We start from the raw sequence: 13761 nt of genomic DNA, 5'->3' as shown, positions 1-13761 counted from the left end.
GAACTGCAGCTATGTCCTCAGAGGAAACGACTTTTTCATGCCCTTCAGTTTAATTCCTCTCCATATTAATGTCACTCTCCTCTCTCATTTCTTTTTCTTCTTTCAGGACTCGAGAGCTGATGTTAAGAGGTGGCTGCTAGCAGACCAGAGAGCTAAGACAGGGCAGACTTTGGTTCCAACATTGTCTCGGCTTCCTGTAAAAAGAAGGAAAACGAAAACGGAAACAACATCTTTCACATTCTCACTCTCTCTCCACAAAATGGACAAAAATCAGTTACAGAAGAAAATGGTGTGAATTCGGTTAAAGTTGCAGAAAGAAACCAAGATCTCTGTGCTTGCCAAGTACCATTGTTGCTGAAAATGAGACAAGCAAGCATGCTGAACAACTGAGAGCAGGAGGTTTGACAAGGAATCTGGATAAAGAGCAGTCAGTCAGAAGCACAGCCACATTTCGGAGATAAGGGATGGAGTGAACAGTGAGTGGGGTTTCATAAGATTGGGCTTTCTGGAGTGCATTTAAAGAGAAAGAGACGACGACACTCAAGCAGAGAAGATAAAAAAATAATTTGTTTAATTTATAAATTCAATGTCTGCTTCATGTTCTTAGCAGGAAAAGATCACATGAAAAAAGAGGATGGAGACCAAGGATAAGATCAGGTAAATGAGTTAACCATTGTGAAATACTTTGATTAGAATAAGGTGGCTATCAAAGCTCCTGATGTTGCTCATATTCTCATTGGCTTCAAGTGCGAGCAAGATTGCCTGAAATGGACTTGGAGTTTGTCAAAAAGTGCAGTTCATAAAGGTAAAATGAAGTGCTTAAAAATTACACAATAATGTTGAAGGGTCATATTGTGATCCCTTTATTCATGTTAGTTAGTAGTTACTCATGTGAGTACTTCCACTGAAATCAATGGCATACCTTATGTGAGTAGCTGCTCACCACTATGAGTAATAGAATCACAATCTGACCTTAAGTTCTCAAGTTACTTACAGAATCCACATTTAGCTTAAGCATTTAGACAAATATATTTGAAAATAAAGAAGATGAAAATAATTTTGCTGCGTCACTTACTGCACCTAGCAAGGCCTGAATTCAATGTTCTGTTTTCCTGGCTACCAGCTAAAGCAGGGGTGGGCAAACTTTTTGGCCCGAGGGCCACATCTAGGAATAGAAATTGTATGGCTGGCCATGAATGCTCAGAAAATTGGGGTTGGGGTGCGGAAGGGGGTCAGGGCTCTGGTTGGGGGTGTGGGCTCCAGGGTGGGGCCAGAAATGAGGAGTTCAGGGTGCGGGAGGGGGCTCTGGGCTGGGGCAAGGGAGTAGGGTGCGGAGAGGGGGTGAGGGCTCCGGCTGGGGGTGCGGGCTCTGGGGTGGGGCTGGGGATGAGGGGTTGGGGTGCAGGAGGGTGCTCCAGGCTGGGATTGAGGGGTTTGGAGGGTGGGAGGGGGATCAGGGCTGAGGCAGGGGGGTTGGGGCGTGGGGAGAGGCTCAGGGGTTCAGGCTCCAGGTGGGGCTTACCTCAAGCGGTTCCTGGAAGCAGCAGCCATGTCCCCACTCTGGCTCCTACGTGGAGCCGCAGCTAGGCGGCTCTGCGCGCTGCCCCGTCCGCAGGCGCCACCCCTGCAGCTCCCATTGGCTGCAGTTCCCAGCCAATGGGAGCTGCGGGGGCGGTGCTTTGGGCGGGGGCAGCGTGCAGAGCGGAACCCCCTGGCTGCCCATACACATATGAGCTGGAGCGGGGCCATGGCTGCTGCTTCCGGGAGCAACGTGGAATGGCCCCCGACCCTGCTCCCCGGCTGGAGCGGCAGAGTGGGGCTATGCCGCTGCTTTTGGGAGATGCGTGGAGCGGTCCCCGACCCTGCTACCCAGCTGGAGCGCCAGAGCGGGACAAGCCCCAGACCCCGCTCCCCAGCGGGAGCTTGAGGGCCAGCTGAAAATGGCTGATGGGCCGGATCCAGCCCGCAGGCCATAGTTTGCCCACCCCTGAGCTAAAGAGTAACTTCCATATGGATAGAGCATCTAAATGAGGCCTTTGAGACCACAGCAGTTAATTTAATATTTACTTGCCCTGTGAGATGTTATTTGAAATGTTCTTGTTGTCCGTGGGTGGAATTCACCCCTTGATGGTAGGCCCATGCAAGGCCTTTCTTCCCTCTGCTCTGTGGAATCCCCTTGATCTACCTGTGCAGTGCGATTCAGGCAGATGGATGTGCAGGATCTACAGAGCAGCCACTGCACATTCTGTCCACTTGAGTGGTGAACTCTGCACTGACAAGGAATATGCCATTGCAGAGGAAAAGTGAAAGTTGGTCAGGGTCCCCTGCATGGGAGTGTAGATGAGGCTGGGTCATTATTTGAGTCCACAGGCTGAAATGGTGGCCCTGGAGGGGCTGAGCTGAAGCCTTGTAGCCTACCCTGGGGTTGTGTGGGTTGATGTCCTCTCCAAACTCCACACAGGCAGACCACACAGACTTGATTATGTTGGCTTTATGCATGACTTGAGAATTCTACCCTAAAAACAAGTTATTTGATTTCTCAATTAATGGTGGATCAGAAAGGAGTGAGAAATGTTTCTTATTAATGTTGTGGTTAGTCTGATTTTACTTTGTTCCTAGTTTTATATTTTGGTTTTAATTTTTTTATACTTTATTTTTTGTTTGGGTATTTATTTTTTCACAGTTAATTATGATTATTTGTTGTTTCCTTTTGAACTCTGTAAAACTTTAGTGGAAATGATATATTCTTCAGTATTAAGTGATTAAGTCAAAATCAAAAACTGTCTATCCCTCATTAATCTGATCCGCAAGAAATAGAGAACAAAGCCTTTCAAATACAAAGCTTGTACAGCTAGAAATATCCCCAGCCTTCTAAACTGACACCAAGGACTGAAACAGAGCCACATCTCCCAGGCCCTACAATTCCCTGTCCTGAACAGCATCCCTAGGGCAGGAGTTTATCCCTCCATATGACCTTAAGAGAGGGAGAGATATACAAGTTTTGGCCATCCGTAGGTAGTTTTAAAAATCAGATAAGAGGTGCTTTCTCCATCCTAGATCCTAGAAAGCATGGTGGTGTGGGGACCTTTTTTCCTTGGTTGCTGCAGTGTGGTGAAGCTCTCTAAACTTTCTCCTCCCTCCAGTTACTGTTATATGTAGAGTCTCAGGTAAAATGAAGGAAAGAAAATGGATATCAGTGTTCAAACATTTGTGAATCCAAAAAAAAAAAAAAAAAAAAAAAAAGAAAGAGGAAAGTTATCTTTTATCTTTGACATTTAAGACTAAAAAATTGATGTCAGAGGTCACTGGGTTGTCTGAACAATGTTGCGAATTCTGTGGTTTGGCTGTGGAGCAGGGGTTACTTTTGCACATGCAGGCTGGTTACGCAGAGAAAAGGATATCTGAGACAGTACAGCAGGGGTGGGCAAACTACGGCCCACGGGCCGGATCTGGCCCACCAGCCATTTAAACCGGCTCTCGAGCTCCCGCTGGGGAGCTGGGTCTGGGGCTTGCCCCGCTCCGGCGCTCCAGCTGGGAAGCAGGGTCGGGGATCGCTCCATGCATCTCCCAGAAGCAGCGGCATGGCCCCGCTCCAGCCAGGGAGCAGGGTTGGGGGCTGCTCCACACTGCTTCTGGAAGCAGTGACATGGTCTTGCTCCGGCTCCTACGTGCAGAGGCAGCCAGGGGTCTCCACTCTGCATGCTGTCCCCGCCCCAAGCGCCGCCCCCGCAGTACCGATTGGCCGGGAACTGTGGCCAATGGGAGCTGCATGGGCGGCATCTGCGGACAGGGCAGCGCGCAGAGCCGCCTGGCCTCAGCTCCGCGTAGGAGCCGGAGCGAGGCCATGTCATTGCTTCCAGAAGCAGCGTGGAGCAGCCCCCAACCCTGTTCCCCGGCTGGAGTGGGGCCATGCCGCTTCAGGTAAGAGCTGCCTGGAGCCTGCATCCCTGAGCCTCTCCCCGCCCACCAACCCTCTGCCCCAGTACTGATCCCCCTCCCGCCCTCCCAACCCCTTGGTCCCAGCCCAGAGCACCCTCCTACACCCCAAACTCCTCATCCCCAGCCCCACCCTAGATCCCTCACCCCCCACCCCCGCACTCTACTCCCCCGCCCCAGCTTGGAGCACCCTCCCACACCCTGAACTCCTCATTTCTGGCCTTACCCTGGAGCCTGCACCCCCAGCCAGAGCCCTCACCATCTCCCGCACCCCGACCCCAATTTGCTGAGCATTCATGGCCCGCCCCTGCACTACAGACATTCTGGGCCACAGCATAAGCACTTATTTTGATTCAGTGTCAAAAGGTATTGATTTTAGTCTCCTTTCTCTAGTTCACGGTGGTTAATTGGCTTGGTGCCTCTACAGTGAAAAGAGGTCACCTCTTCATTTTTCAGAGAGGATTTAATTTCCCTTGGATAAGTCTTTTTTACATGATGAGTGTGTGACCTAGCTGCAGTGTCTCCCAGGTTTCCTTTGGCTTGAGGAGTAGGTTTCATACTCATTAGTGCTTGTTTTTCAGTCTGAAAGATTACTTTTTTCATGCTAAAGACAGGGCACGTGCTTCACTTTTGCATGCAGAGTAAATGACTCAATCTGTATTGCTTGAGAGCAGATTTTTGCATCACATATTATCATGTTGTCAATAATTTTTAATTCTGTACCTCAGCCTGAAGTACACAATGGACACTAATAAATTATTAAATTGGGGACCTTGTACCACTGAGATGATAAATAACCAGTAATATCAATTATATAATGAATGCCATTCTTCCTGCTCCTTGCAGGTTCTGTGCAGTTTATGCTTTTATGTACATTTATGTTTAAAAGAGCTTCCATTAGACTATTTTTGCATTTTTCAGGATTCCCACTGGAGTCTCTTTCCTTTTTTTATTCTACTTTTAAGCAATTTTAATTGCTGCAAAAAATAAAAAAAGTCAATCTTAAAGATTTTGGTACAGTATTTTACCAGATCTTCCACTTTGATAAAGTATGGATTTATCAGGCAGCAACTGAAACAATATCTATATGTTCATAATTACAATTATGTGTCAGCTATTCAAACCTGTGTATTTAAAGTTAGGCATATAATGTCCCAATCCTGCACTGCTCAGGACAGATATACACCCCCCCCCATCCCCGCACCCACATGGAACCCCTCTGATGACCTTGGGACTTTGCATGGACATAGGGATTTTCCAGTGTGGAACACTTTGAAGGATCAAATATATATCTATATTTAAATGTCTGAACCAGCACTTAGGCACCTACAAGTTTTAGATGTACTTGGTGGAAAGAAGGGATGGTTTCATGGTTAAGGCACTGGAGTGGGACTCAGGAAAATTGGGTTAAATTTCTGGCTCTGTTACAGACTTCCTGTGTGCCTTCCCAATCTTGTCCTATCTTGAATGTAATCGCTTTAGGGCTTGGCCTATCTTTGACTCTGTATTTGTACAGTGCCTAAAACAATGAAGCTCTAGTGTCAATTGGGGTCTCTAGGACAGAGGTGGGCAAACTACGGCCCGTGGGACCGTCCTGCCAGGCCCCCGAGCTCCTGGCCCGGGGGCCCCTCCCCCGCTGTCCCTCCTCCCCCTTCCCCGCAGCCTCAGCTCACTTGATCCGCCGCTGGTGCAATGCTCTGGGTGGCGGGGCCGTGAGCTCCTGGGGCAGTGCAGCTGCAGAGCCCGGCCTGACCTGGTGCTCTGAGCTGCATGGTGGCGGCGGCGGCGTGGCCTGGCTCCAGCTGGGTGGCGCGGCTGTAGCGCCGCCAGCCACCGGTGCTCCAGGCAGTGCGGTAAGGGGGCAGGGAGGATTGGATAGAGGGCAGAGGAGTTCAGGATGGTGGTCAGGGGGCGGGGGTGTGGATATGGGGCGGGGCGGTCGGAGGGGAACAGGGGGTTGAATGGGGGCAGGGGTCCCGGGGGAGGCAGTCAGGAAGGAGGGGGGGTTGGATGGGGCGGCAGGGGGCAGTCAGGGGCAGGGGTTCCGGGGGCAGTCAGAGGACAGGGAGAAGGGGTGGTTGGATGGGGCAGGGGTCCCCAGGGGGCCGTCAGGAATTAGAGGAGGGGATGGATGGGGCGGCGGGGGTCCGGGGTCAGTCAGGGGACAGGGAGCGGGGGTGTGTGGCTGGGGCAGGGGTCCCGGGGGGGCCGTCAGGGAAGAGGGGGGGTTGGATGAGGCAGGATTCCCGGGGTGGACAGATAGGAGGTGGGGGCCGGGCCATGACCCCCTCCCCTAACCAGCCCTCCATACAATTTACGAAACCCGATGTGGCCCTCAGGCCAAAAAGTTTGCCCGCCCCTGCTCTAGGAGATACTGCGATACATATAATAATAATAAGTAGAGATTTCAAGACTAATTTTAGGCTTTCAACTCTTAAAGCTGTCCCTACATTGTATATATTTGGTACTATCAAGTTATATTTAGTGTGGTGGGGTCCCAGTTCCAAACGCCCCTTCACAAACCATCAGAGGCTCCTCTACTTAAATAAAAGAATCAAATAAAAGAAACTTCCTTCTCAGAAAGGCCTCATTTATTAGTCTTAGGGCTTGTCTTTACTGCAGTGTTAGCTTGAGGTATAGTTCAAGCATTGCCTCTAACCTGACTCCCATCCGCATACAAAAATCTCTAGCTCGAGTTATGTGGTGCCTAAACTCGAGCTAGCTGGCCTATAAGGGGTGTGGTTTGAAGCTTGAGTGCTGCTGTCACTCGAGCTAGTAATACAGTGAGGATGCTGCTACAGGATACGTAAAACTCTTCAGAAGTCTTATCTTCACTGCTAAAAAAGGTGTATTTTTTACATTGGGGTAATTGACACACATGAGCTGTCCTGAGGTAAAAACTTAATAAAGGCCAGGGCCTTTAGTTTTACCATGAGGTAAACAGCTCTTTGCTCCTGGTGTTGACCTTGGTGAGTCTGAGGGGCCACACTGGAGAGCTGCACATACCCCATACTCAATAAACTAGTGCTGCAGGCACATGTGTTTAGCACTAGGATTTCTGGAGCTATATCCCAGGGTTCTTTGCACCTCACCAACTGGAGATGCTCTACGTATTGGTGTGTGGTGTGTTATGGGAGAACTTGTCTGTCCTTGCTGGATAGCAAGTGATTTTAGCCCACCACATTTAGCGGAGGCTTTTCTGGCTCTGCACATTCCTCACAGCCCATTCCAGCTAGGGAACAAGCCATGGATTTGTTGGATGAGCTGATCCATGGGTGAACTTTTTATGCAATGGAATAGATGTTCAGTGAGACTCTGGGTGGCATTTCAGGAGGAGTTTCTGAAACGCAGAAGGTGGCGGAACTTGTAGGGCGATTCATTCATGGCAGACTGGACAGACATGGTACTTGCTGCAGTTGCCATACATTCTGCTTCTGGTGCAGGAGAAGATCGAACTCGCACAGTGTGGTGGGAACCACATTGTCATAGAGATATGGGATGACCAGCAGTGGCTCTAGAACTTCCACATGAGGAAGGAGACCTTCAGGGAGTTGTGTGAGGAGCTTGCCCTGACTCTCTAATGCCACAACGCTCAACTTAGGGAGGCCTTACTAGTACAGAAGCAAGTTACAATTGCCCTCTGGAGGCCGTTGCAAACCAATTTATTGTTGGGAAGTTAACTATCAGGCTTGTGGTAGTGGAGGTCTGTGAGGTGATTAATCCTGTGAAATAATAGCTGGCTTTAAAAGAATGGGGTTCCCCTACTGAGCTGAGGCTATTTTGATGGCACAGGTGCCCATAATTTTCCCACCAGAAGGAGCAAGCAAATATGTGTATAGCAAAGGGTTTGAATCCCTGCTTCTTCAGGCCTGGGTTGACCGCTGAAGCAAATTCATGAACACCAAGGCCTGATCTACACTAGGAGGTTATGTCGAATTTAGCAGCGTTAAATCGAATTAACCCTGCACCCGTCCACACAACAAAGCTATTTAGTTCAACATAGAGGTCTCTTAAATTCGATTTCTGTACTCCTCCCTGACGAGGGGAGTAGCGCTAAATTTGACATGGCCATGTCGAATTAGGGTAGGTGTGGATGGAAATCGACGCTAATAGCTCCGGGAGCTATCCCACAGTGCACCACTCTGTTGACGCTCTGGACAGCAGTCCGAGCTCGGATGCTCTGACCAGCCACACAGGAAAAGCCCCGGGAAAATTTGAATTCCTTTTCCTGTCTGGGCAGTTTGAATCTCATTTCCTGTTTGGACATCGTGGCGAGCTCAGCAGCACTGGCAACGATGCAGAGCTCTCCAGCAGAGGTGACCATGCAATCTCAGAATAGAAAGAGGTCCCCAGCATGGACTGATCGGGAAGTCTTGGATCTGATTGCTGTGTGGGGCGATGAGTCCGTGCTTTCGTGCGATTGAAAAGACGGAATGCAAAGATCTACGAGAAGATCTCAAAAGCCATGACAGAGAGAGGATACAGCTGGGATGCAACGCAGTGCCGCGTGAAAATCAAGGAGCTGAGACAAGGGTACCAGAAGACCAAAGAGTCAAACGGACGCTCCGGATCCCAGCCTCAGACATGCTGTTTCTATGAGGCACTGCATTCCATTCTAGGTGTGGCCGCCACCACTACCCCACCACTGACCGTGGACTCTGAGGATGGGATATTGTCGACGGCCGCTTCCTCGGAGATGTTAGAGGACAGGGAAGATGAGGAAGGAGATGAGGAGGACGAGGCAGTCAACAGCGCTTACAACGCTGATTTCCCCGACAGCCAGGATCTCTTCATCACCCTCACAGAGATCCCCTACCAACCGTCCCCAGGCGTTAACACGGACCCTGAATCAGGGGAAGGATCAGTCGGTAAGTGTTTTAAACATGTAAACATTTATTTTGAACAGAACAGGAATATTAACAATGGGTTTTTCATGATTAGTTTGCCCTAGGCGCTTAAGGTTTAAGTCCTTGGCAGTGCAACTACTGCAAAAGAATCTAACAATGTCCTGTTTATCATGATTAGTTTGCCCTAGGTGCTCTACTTTTTAGTCCTTGCCAGTGCAGCTACTGGAAAATAAGGTCTATATGTCCAGGGATAGAGCTGAAATCCTCATGGGACATCTCCACGAAGCTCTCCTGGAGGTAATTGGAAAGCCTTTGCATGAGGTTCCTGGGGAGAGCGGCCTTATTGTGTCCTCCGTGGTAGGAAACTTTTCTATGCCAGGCTATCATCAAGTACTCTGGGATCATTGCCTTGCAGAGCATGGCGGCATACGGCTCTGTTTTTTGCTGGCTTTCATGCAGCATGCATTCTTTCTCTGTCTCAGAAATCCTCAGCAGAGTGATGTCGCTCATGGTGACCTGCTTAGAATTAGGGGAATGTTACTATTGGGACTGCTTGCCTGATCCTTTACAGAACTGTAACTGGCGGTTTACAGCCACGCGGTGGAGGCTGGAGAGGGGCAGCATACAGGGATCTTTCCCGGGGACAGCCGCGAGGGGGTGGGACAGGGGCAGAGTTCATGCTTGCCGGATTGCCGGCAGCAGGAACTGGCCAACGCTAGGAGCATTGCTTTGAACGTGAAAGGAGGGCACTGCTATAATTTAAGTTTTAAGCAGCCAAAAATCTACGGCTTACCATGTCAGCCTGCTACCCGAATTCTGCTGTCCTGCCCTGCTTGTCTGATCTGCACTGCAAGACCCCAGGCACTGAATGCGAAGGCCGAAAATTCGACCTTGTCCTGAGTGCGCATGTGATAGGTGCTGTGCATGGTCTTGTTCACAGAGAAAGACTATGTTCATTGTTCACAAAAAATTATCTTTTTGAGGAATTCACTCCCTTTTTCCCATCCCACAGCTGCGACTGTCTCCCGACTTACCCTGGCATCCCCCTCCCAGAGGCTGGCGCAGATTAGGCGGAGAAAGAAAAGGACACGGGACGACATGTTCTCAGAACTTATGGGCTGCTCCCGAGCCGAGGCGGCCCAGCAGACCCAGTGGAGGGAGAACATGTCGCAATACCATCGATCACACATTGAACGGGAGGAGAGGTGGCGGCAGGAAGACCAGCAGGCGACTCAAACGCTGCTTGGACTAATGAGGGAGCAAACGGACACGCTCCGGTGCCTTGTGGATGTTCTGCAGGACCGGAGGCAGGAGGACAGAGCCCCGCTGCAGTCTATCTCTAACCGCCCTCCCCCGCCACAAAGTCCCATACCCCCCTCACCCAAAGTCCCAAGAAGGAGGGGCGGCAGGGGCCGTGAAAACTGTCACTCCACCCCTGCAGACTGCTCAAGTACCAGAAGGCTCTCATTCCCAAAAATTTGATAAGTCCTTTCCTTCCCGCCTCACCCAAGCCCCTGTCCCAGTTTCATCCCCTAACTGTGTAGTTGCTAATAAAAATTACGTTTCTGTTAATTACTGTTTCCATCATGTTCTTTTAGAGGAGAGTGTGTTTGAAGGGTGGAAGGGGGTTGGTAATTGGAGAGGACAGTCACCTTTACCAGGGTACAGACTCGGGGGCAGGTTCAGCAGCAGGTCACACACACATTGCAGTCACTAGGCACCCTGGTCAGTCTGGGAGGTGGTTTTCATGTTCTGTGTGTGTGTGTGTGGGGGGGGCTATGTGACTTTGTGGCGGGGGAGGGCGGTTAGAGATCTTATGCAGCGGTCCTTATCCTGGATCACAGAGCCACGCAGCAGGGGATCTGTAACCGTCCTCCCCCGCCACAAAGTCACATAGCCCACACACACAGAGTCCCGAAAAGGAGGGGTAGCAGGCTCCGTTGAAACAACCAGTCCACCACTGCGGACCGCTCTAGGAGCAGGAGCCTGTCATTCCTCGAGTTTAGAAGCGTCCTTTCCATCACTACGCCCGCTCCCCACCACAGTCTGCGTCCCAGTTTCAACACTTTACCGCGAAACCCGTAATAAAGAAAACGGGGTTCATTAACAAAGTTCCATTTATTTTATTTTTAAATGTGTGTTGGAAGGGGGTGACGGGGTGAACGGGGTATGTAGCTGGAGAGGATAGTCAACATTAACCGGGTAAAGAAACGGGGGCAGGTTCAGCTTCTCTTTAAACAAACTTAATAGTCACAGGTTACCCTGCTCACTGAGGAACCTAGCTTTCAAAGCCTCCCGGATGCACAGCACGTCCCGCTGGGCTCTTCTAATCGCACGGCTGGCTGGCTGGGCGTAATCAGCAGCCAGGCTATTTGCCTCAACCTCCCACCCCGCCATAAAGGTCTCCCCCTTGCTCTCACAGAGATTGTGGAGCACACAGCAAGCTGCAATAACAATGGGGATATTGGTTTTGCTGAGATCAGAGCGAGTCAGTAAGCTTCTCCATCTCCCCTTGAGACATCCAAAAGCACACTCCACCACCATTCTGCTCTTGCTCAGACAGTAGTTGAAGAGTTCTTTTTCAGTGTCCAGGGCGCCTGTATAGGGCTTCATGAGCCAGGGCATTAGCGGGTAGGCTGGGTCCCCGAGGATCACTATAGGCATCTCCACATCCCCAAGAGTTATTTTGTGGTCCGGGAAGTAAATACCTTCCTGCAGCCATCTAAACAGACCAGAGTTCCTGAAAACACGAGCGTCATGAACCTTGCCCGGCCATCCGACGTTGATGTTTGTAAAACGTCCCCTATGGTCCACCAGTGCTTGCAGCACCATTGAAAAGTAGCCCTTTCGGTTAATGTACTGGCTGGCCTGGAGGTCCGGTCCCAGGATAGGGATGTGAGTTCCATCTATAGCCCCACCGCAGTTTGGGAATCCCGTCGCGGCGAAGCCATCTATGATGACCTGCACGTTTCCAAGGGTCACTACCTTTGACAGCAGTAGCTCAACGATTGCGTTGGCTACTTGCATCACAGCAACCCCCACGGTAGATTTGCCCACGCCAAAGTGGTTCGCGACTGACCGGTAGCTGTCTGATGTTGCAAGCTTCCAGAGGGCTATGGCCACTCGCTTCTGGACAGTCAGGGCTGCTCGCATCCGGGTGTCCTTGCACTTCAGGGCAGGGGACAGCAACTCACAAAGTTCCAGGAAAGTTCCCTTCCGCATCCGAAAGTTTTGCAGCCACTGTGATTCATCCCAGACCTGCAGCACTATGCGGTCCCACCAGTCCGTGCTTGTTTCCCGGGCCCAGAATCACCGTTCCACAGCATCAACATGACCCATTGCCACCATGATGTTCACGGCGCGGGGTCCCGTGCTTTGTGAGAGGTCTGTGCCACTCTCAGACTTCATGTCCTCACCACGCTGCCGTAGCCTCCTCGCCCGATTTCTCAGCATCTGCCTCTGGAAAAGGTGGACGATAAGGTGCGAGGTGTTGACAACGGCCATAACTGCAGCGATGGTTGCAGCGGGCTCCATGCTCGCAGTGCTGTGGCGTCCACGCTGTCACTCACCAGAAAAGTGCGCGAACTGATTGCCCCCCTGCGCTTTCAGGGAGGGAGGGCGGGAGTGACGGTTGGATGACGACAGTTACTCAAAACCACCCTCGACACATTTTTTTCCCCAGCAGGCATTGGGGGCTCGACCCAGAATTCCAATGGGCAGCGGGGACTGCGGGAACTGTGGGATAGCTGCCCACAGTGCACCGCTTCCAATGTCGACGCTTGCCCCGTTAGTGTGGACTCTCAAAGTCAAATTACTGTCCTTAGTGTGGATACACACGTTCGACTTTGTAATATCGATTCCACATATTCGATTTAAGTAAAATCGAAATACTCTCGTAGTGTAGACATACCCCAATACGGGAAGTATGAAAAAGTGCATGATGCCAGGTGATGAGGAGATCTGACATTTACATGCTGGGAGAAAGAGGGACCTTATTCCTTCTTAATGTTGTTATCAAGAGGGTATTGGTGCCCATTACTTATTTTGGGAGACCCCTCCTACACACTTCTGCCATGGCTCATGAAACCATACCCTGACATCAGAGGACCTGCCACAGGAAGTTTCATTGTGGGATCGTAGTGGATTGCACATTTCACAAGCTGAAGGCAAGATGGCACTTGCCTACAAAACCATTTGGATTTCAGTGTGGCTGACTGCGGCCATATGATTGTGGCCTGTTGCACTCTGCAAGGCTAAAGGCGAGTACATTTGCATGGTGTTGATTCAAGACACTAATGGTTTGCAGACCCAGTATCGGCAACCAGAAAGTGCACTGATCACTTGGGCTGGGTCCAGGCAGGCAAGGGAAATAAGTGATGCCTTGTGTGCCTGCATCCTTGCACCACAAGTTGGTGTGAATGAGCTATGATGCTGTAATGGGGGCCTGTAATGAGGTGATAATTGGAACAGTTTTGATCAACCTGTAATCAATTTGTATTGCTGTATTATACAACTGTCAACTTGTTACAGGTTTTATGCAACTATAGGTTTTGTGGGTTTTATGTGATGTGTGAGATTTTGCAACTTAATTAAAAATTTATGAAACAACTTCCTAGGTCCACCTTCCTTTACAAGAACCCACACAGCAACCTGTTGTACAACCAAACCAATTTATTAACCAAACAACTGAATAAAAAAAAAGTTAAACCATTACAGGCGTAACAGCTTCCTCTTCACAAGTAGGAAGTAACAAGTGTGCAGTGTGAAGAGAAGTGTACGTGTGTCTGTGCAAAACATTCAAAATCAGAGTAAAACAATGAAATTGTATGAACCCCAAACTCCAAGCCTCACAAGTCAGTCTCACTGGTAGTGGAAGCAGCTGTCTGTAGATCTCCTCCTATTCTCCTTCCCTCTGGCAAAATGTGTTGCCTGGTTTGCATGTGGCTGCAAAGGATTGTATGGGGCTGTAGGTTGCATG

At 50.1% G+C, this 13761-nt stretch overlaps 1 protein-coding gene across 1 annotated transcript in view; it reads left to right on the top strand.

Moving 5' to 3' along the window:
* The first annotated feature begins 231 nt into the window (after positions 1 to 231).
* The window catches only part of LOC112112901 (sacsin), a 104913-nt gene continuing 91383 nt past the window's right edge, over positions 232 to 13761 (top strand). Inside the window, exon 1 of the mRNA XM_026653536.2 lies at positions 232 to 657. Within this exon, the coding sequence (XP_026509321.1) occupies positions 635 to 657 (23 nt within the window). The 5' untranslated portion in view covers positions 232 to 634. The remainder of the gene's footprint in view (positions 658 to 13761) is intronic.

Source organism: Terrapene carolina, unplaced genomic scaffold, assembly GCF_002925995.2.
Source record: "Terrapene carolina triunguis isolate 2854851 unplaced genomic scaffold, T_m_triunguis-2.0 Scaffold141, whole genome shotgun sequence".
Lineage (NCBI taxonomy): Eukaryota > Metazoa > Chordata > Testudines > Emydidae > Terrapene > Terrapene triunguis.
The sequence above is the reverse complement of the archived record's forward strand: the minus strand, read 5'-3'. Positions and strand labels throughout refer to the sequence as shown.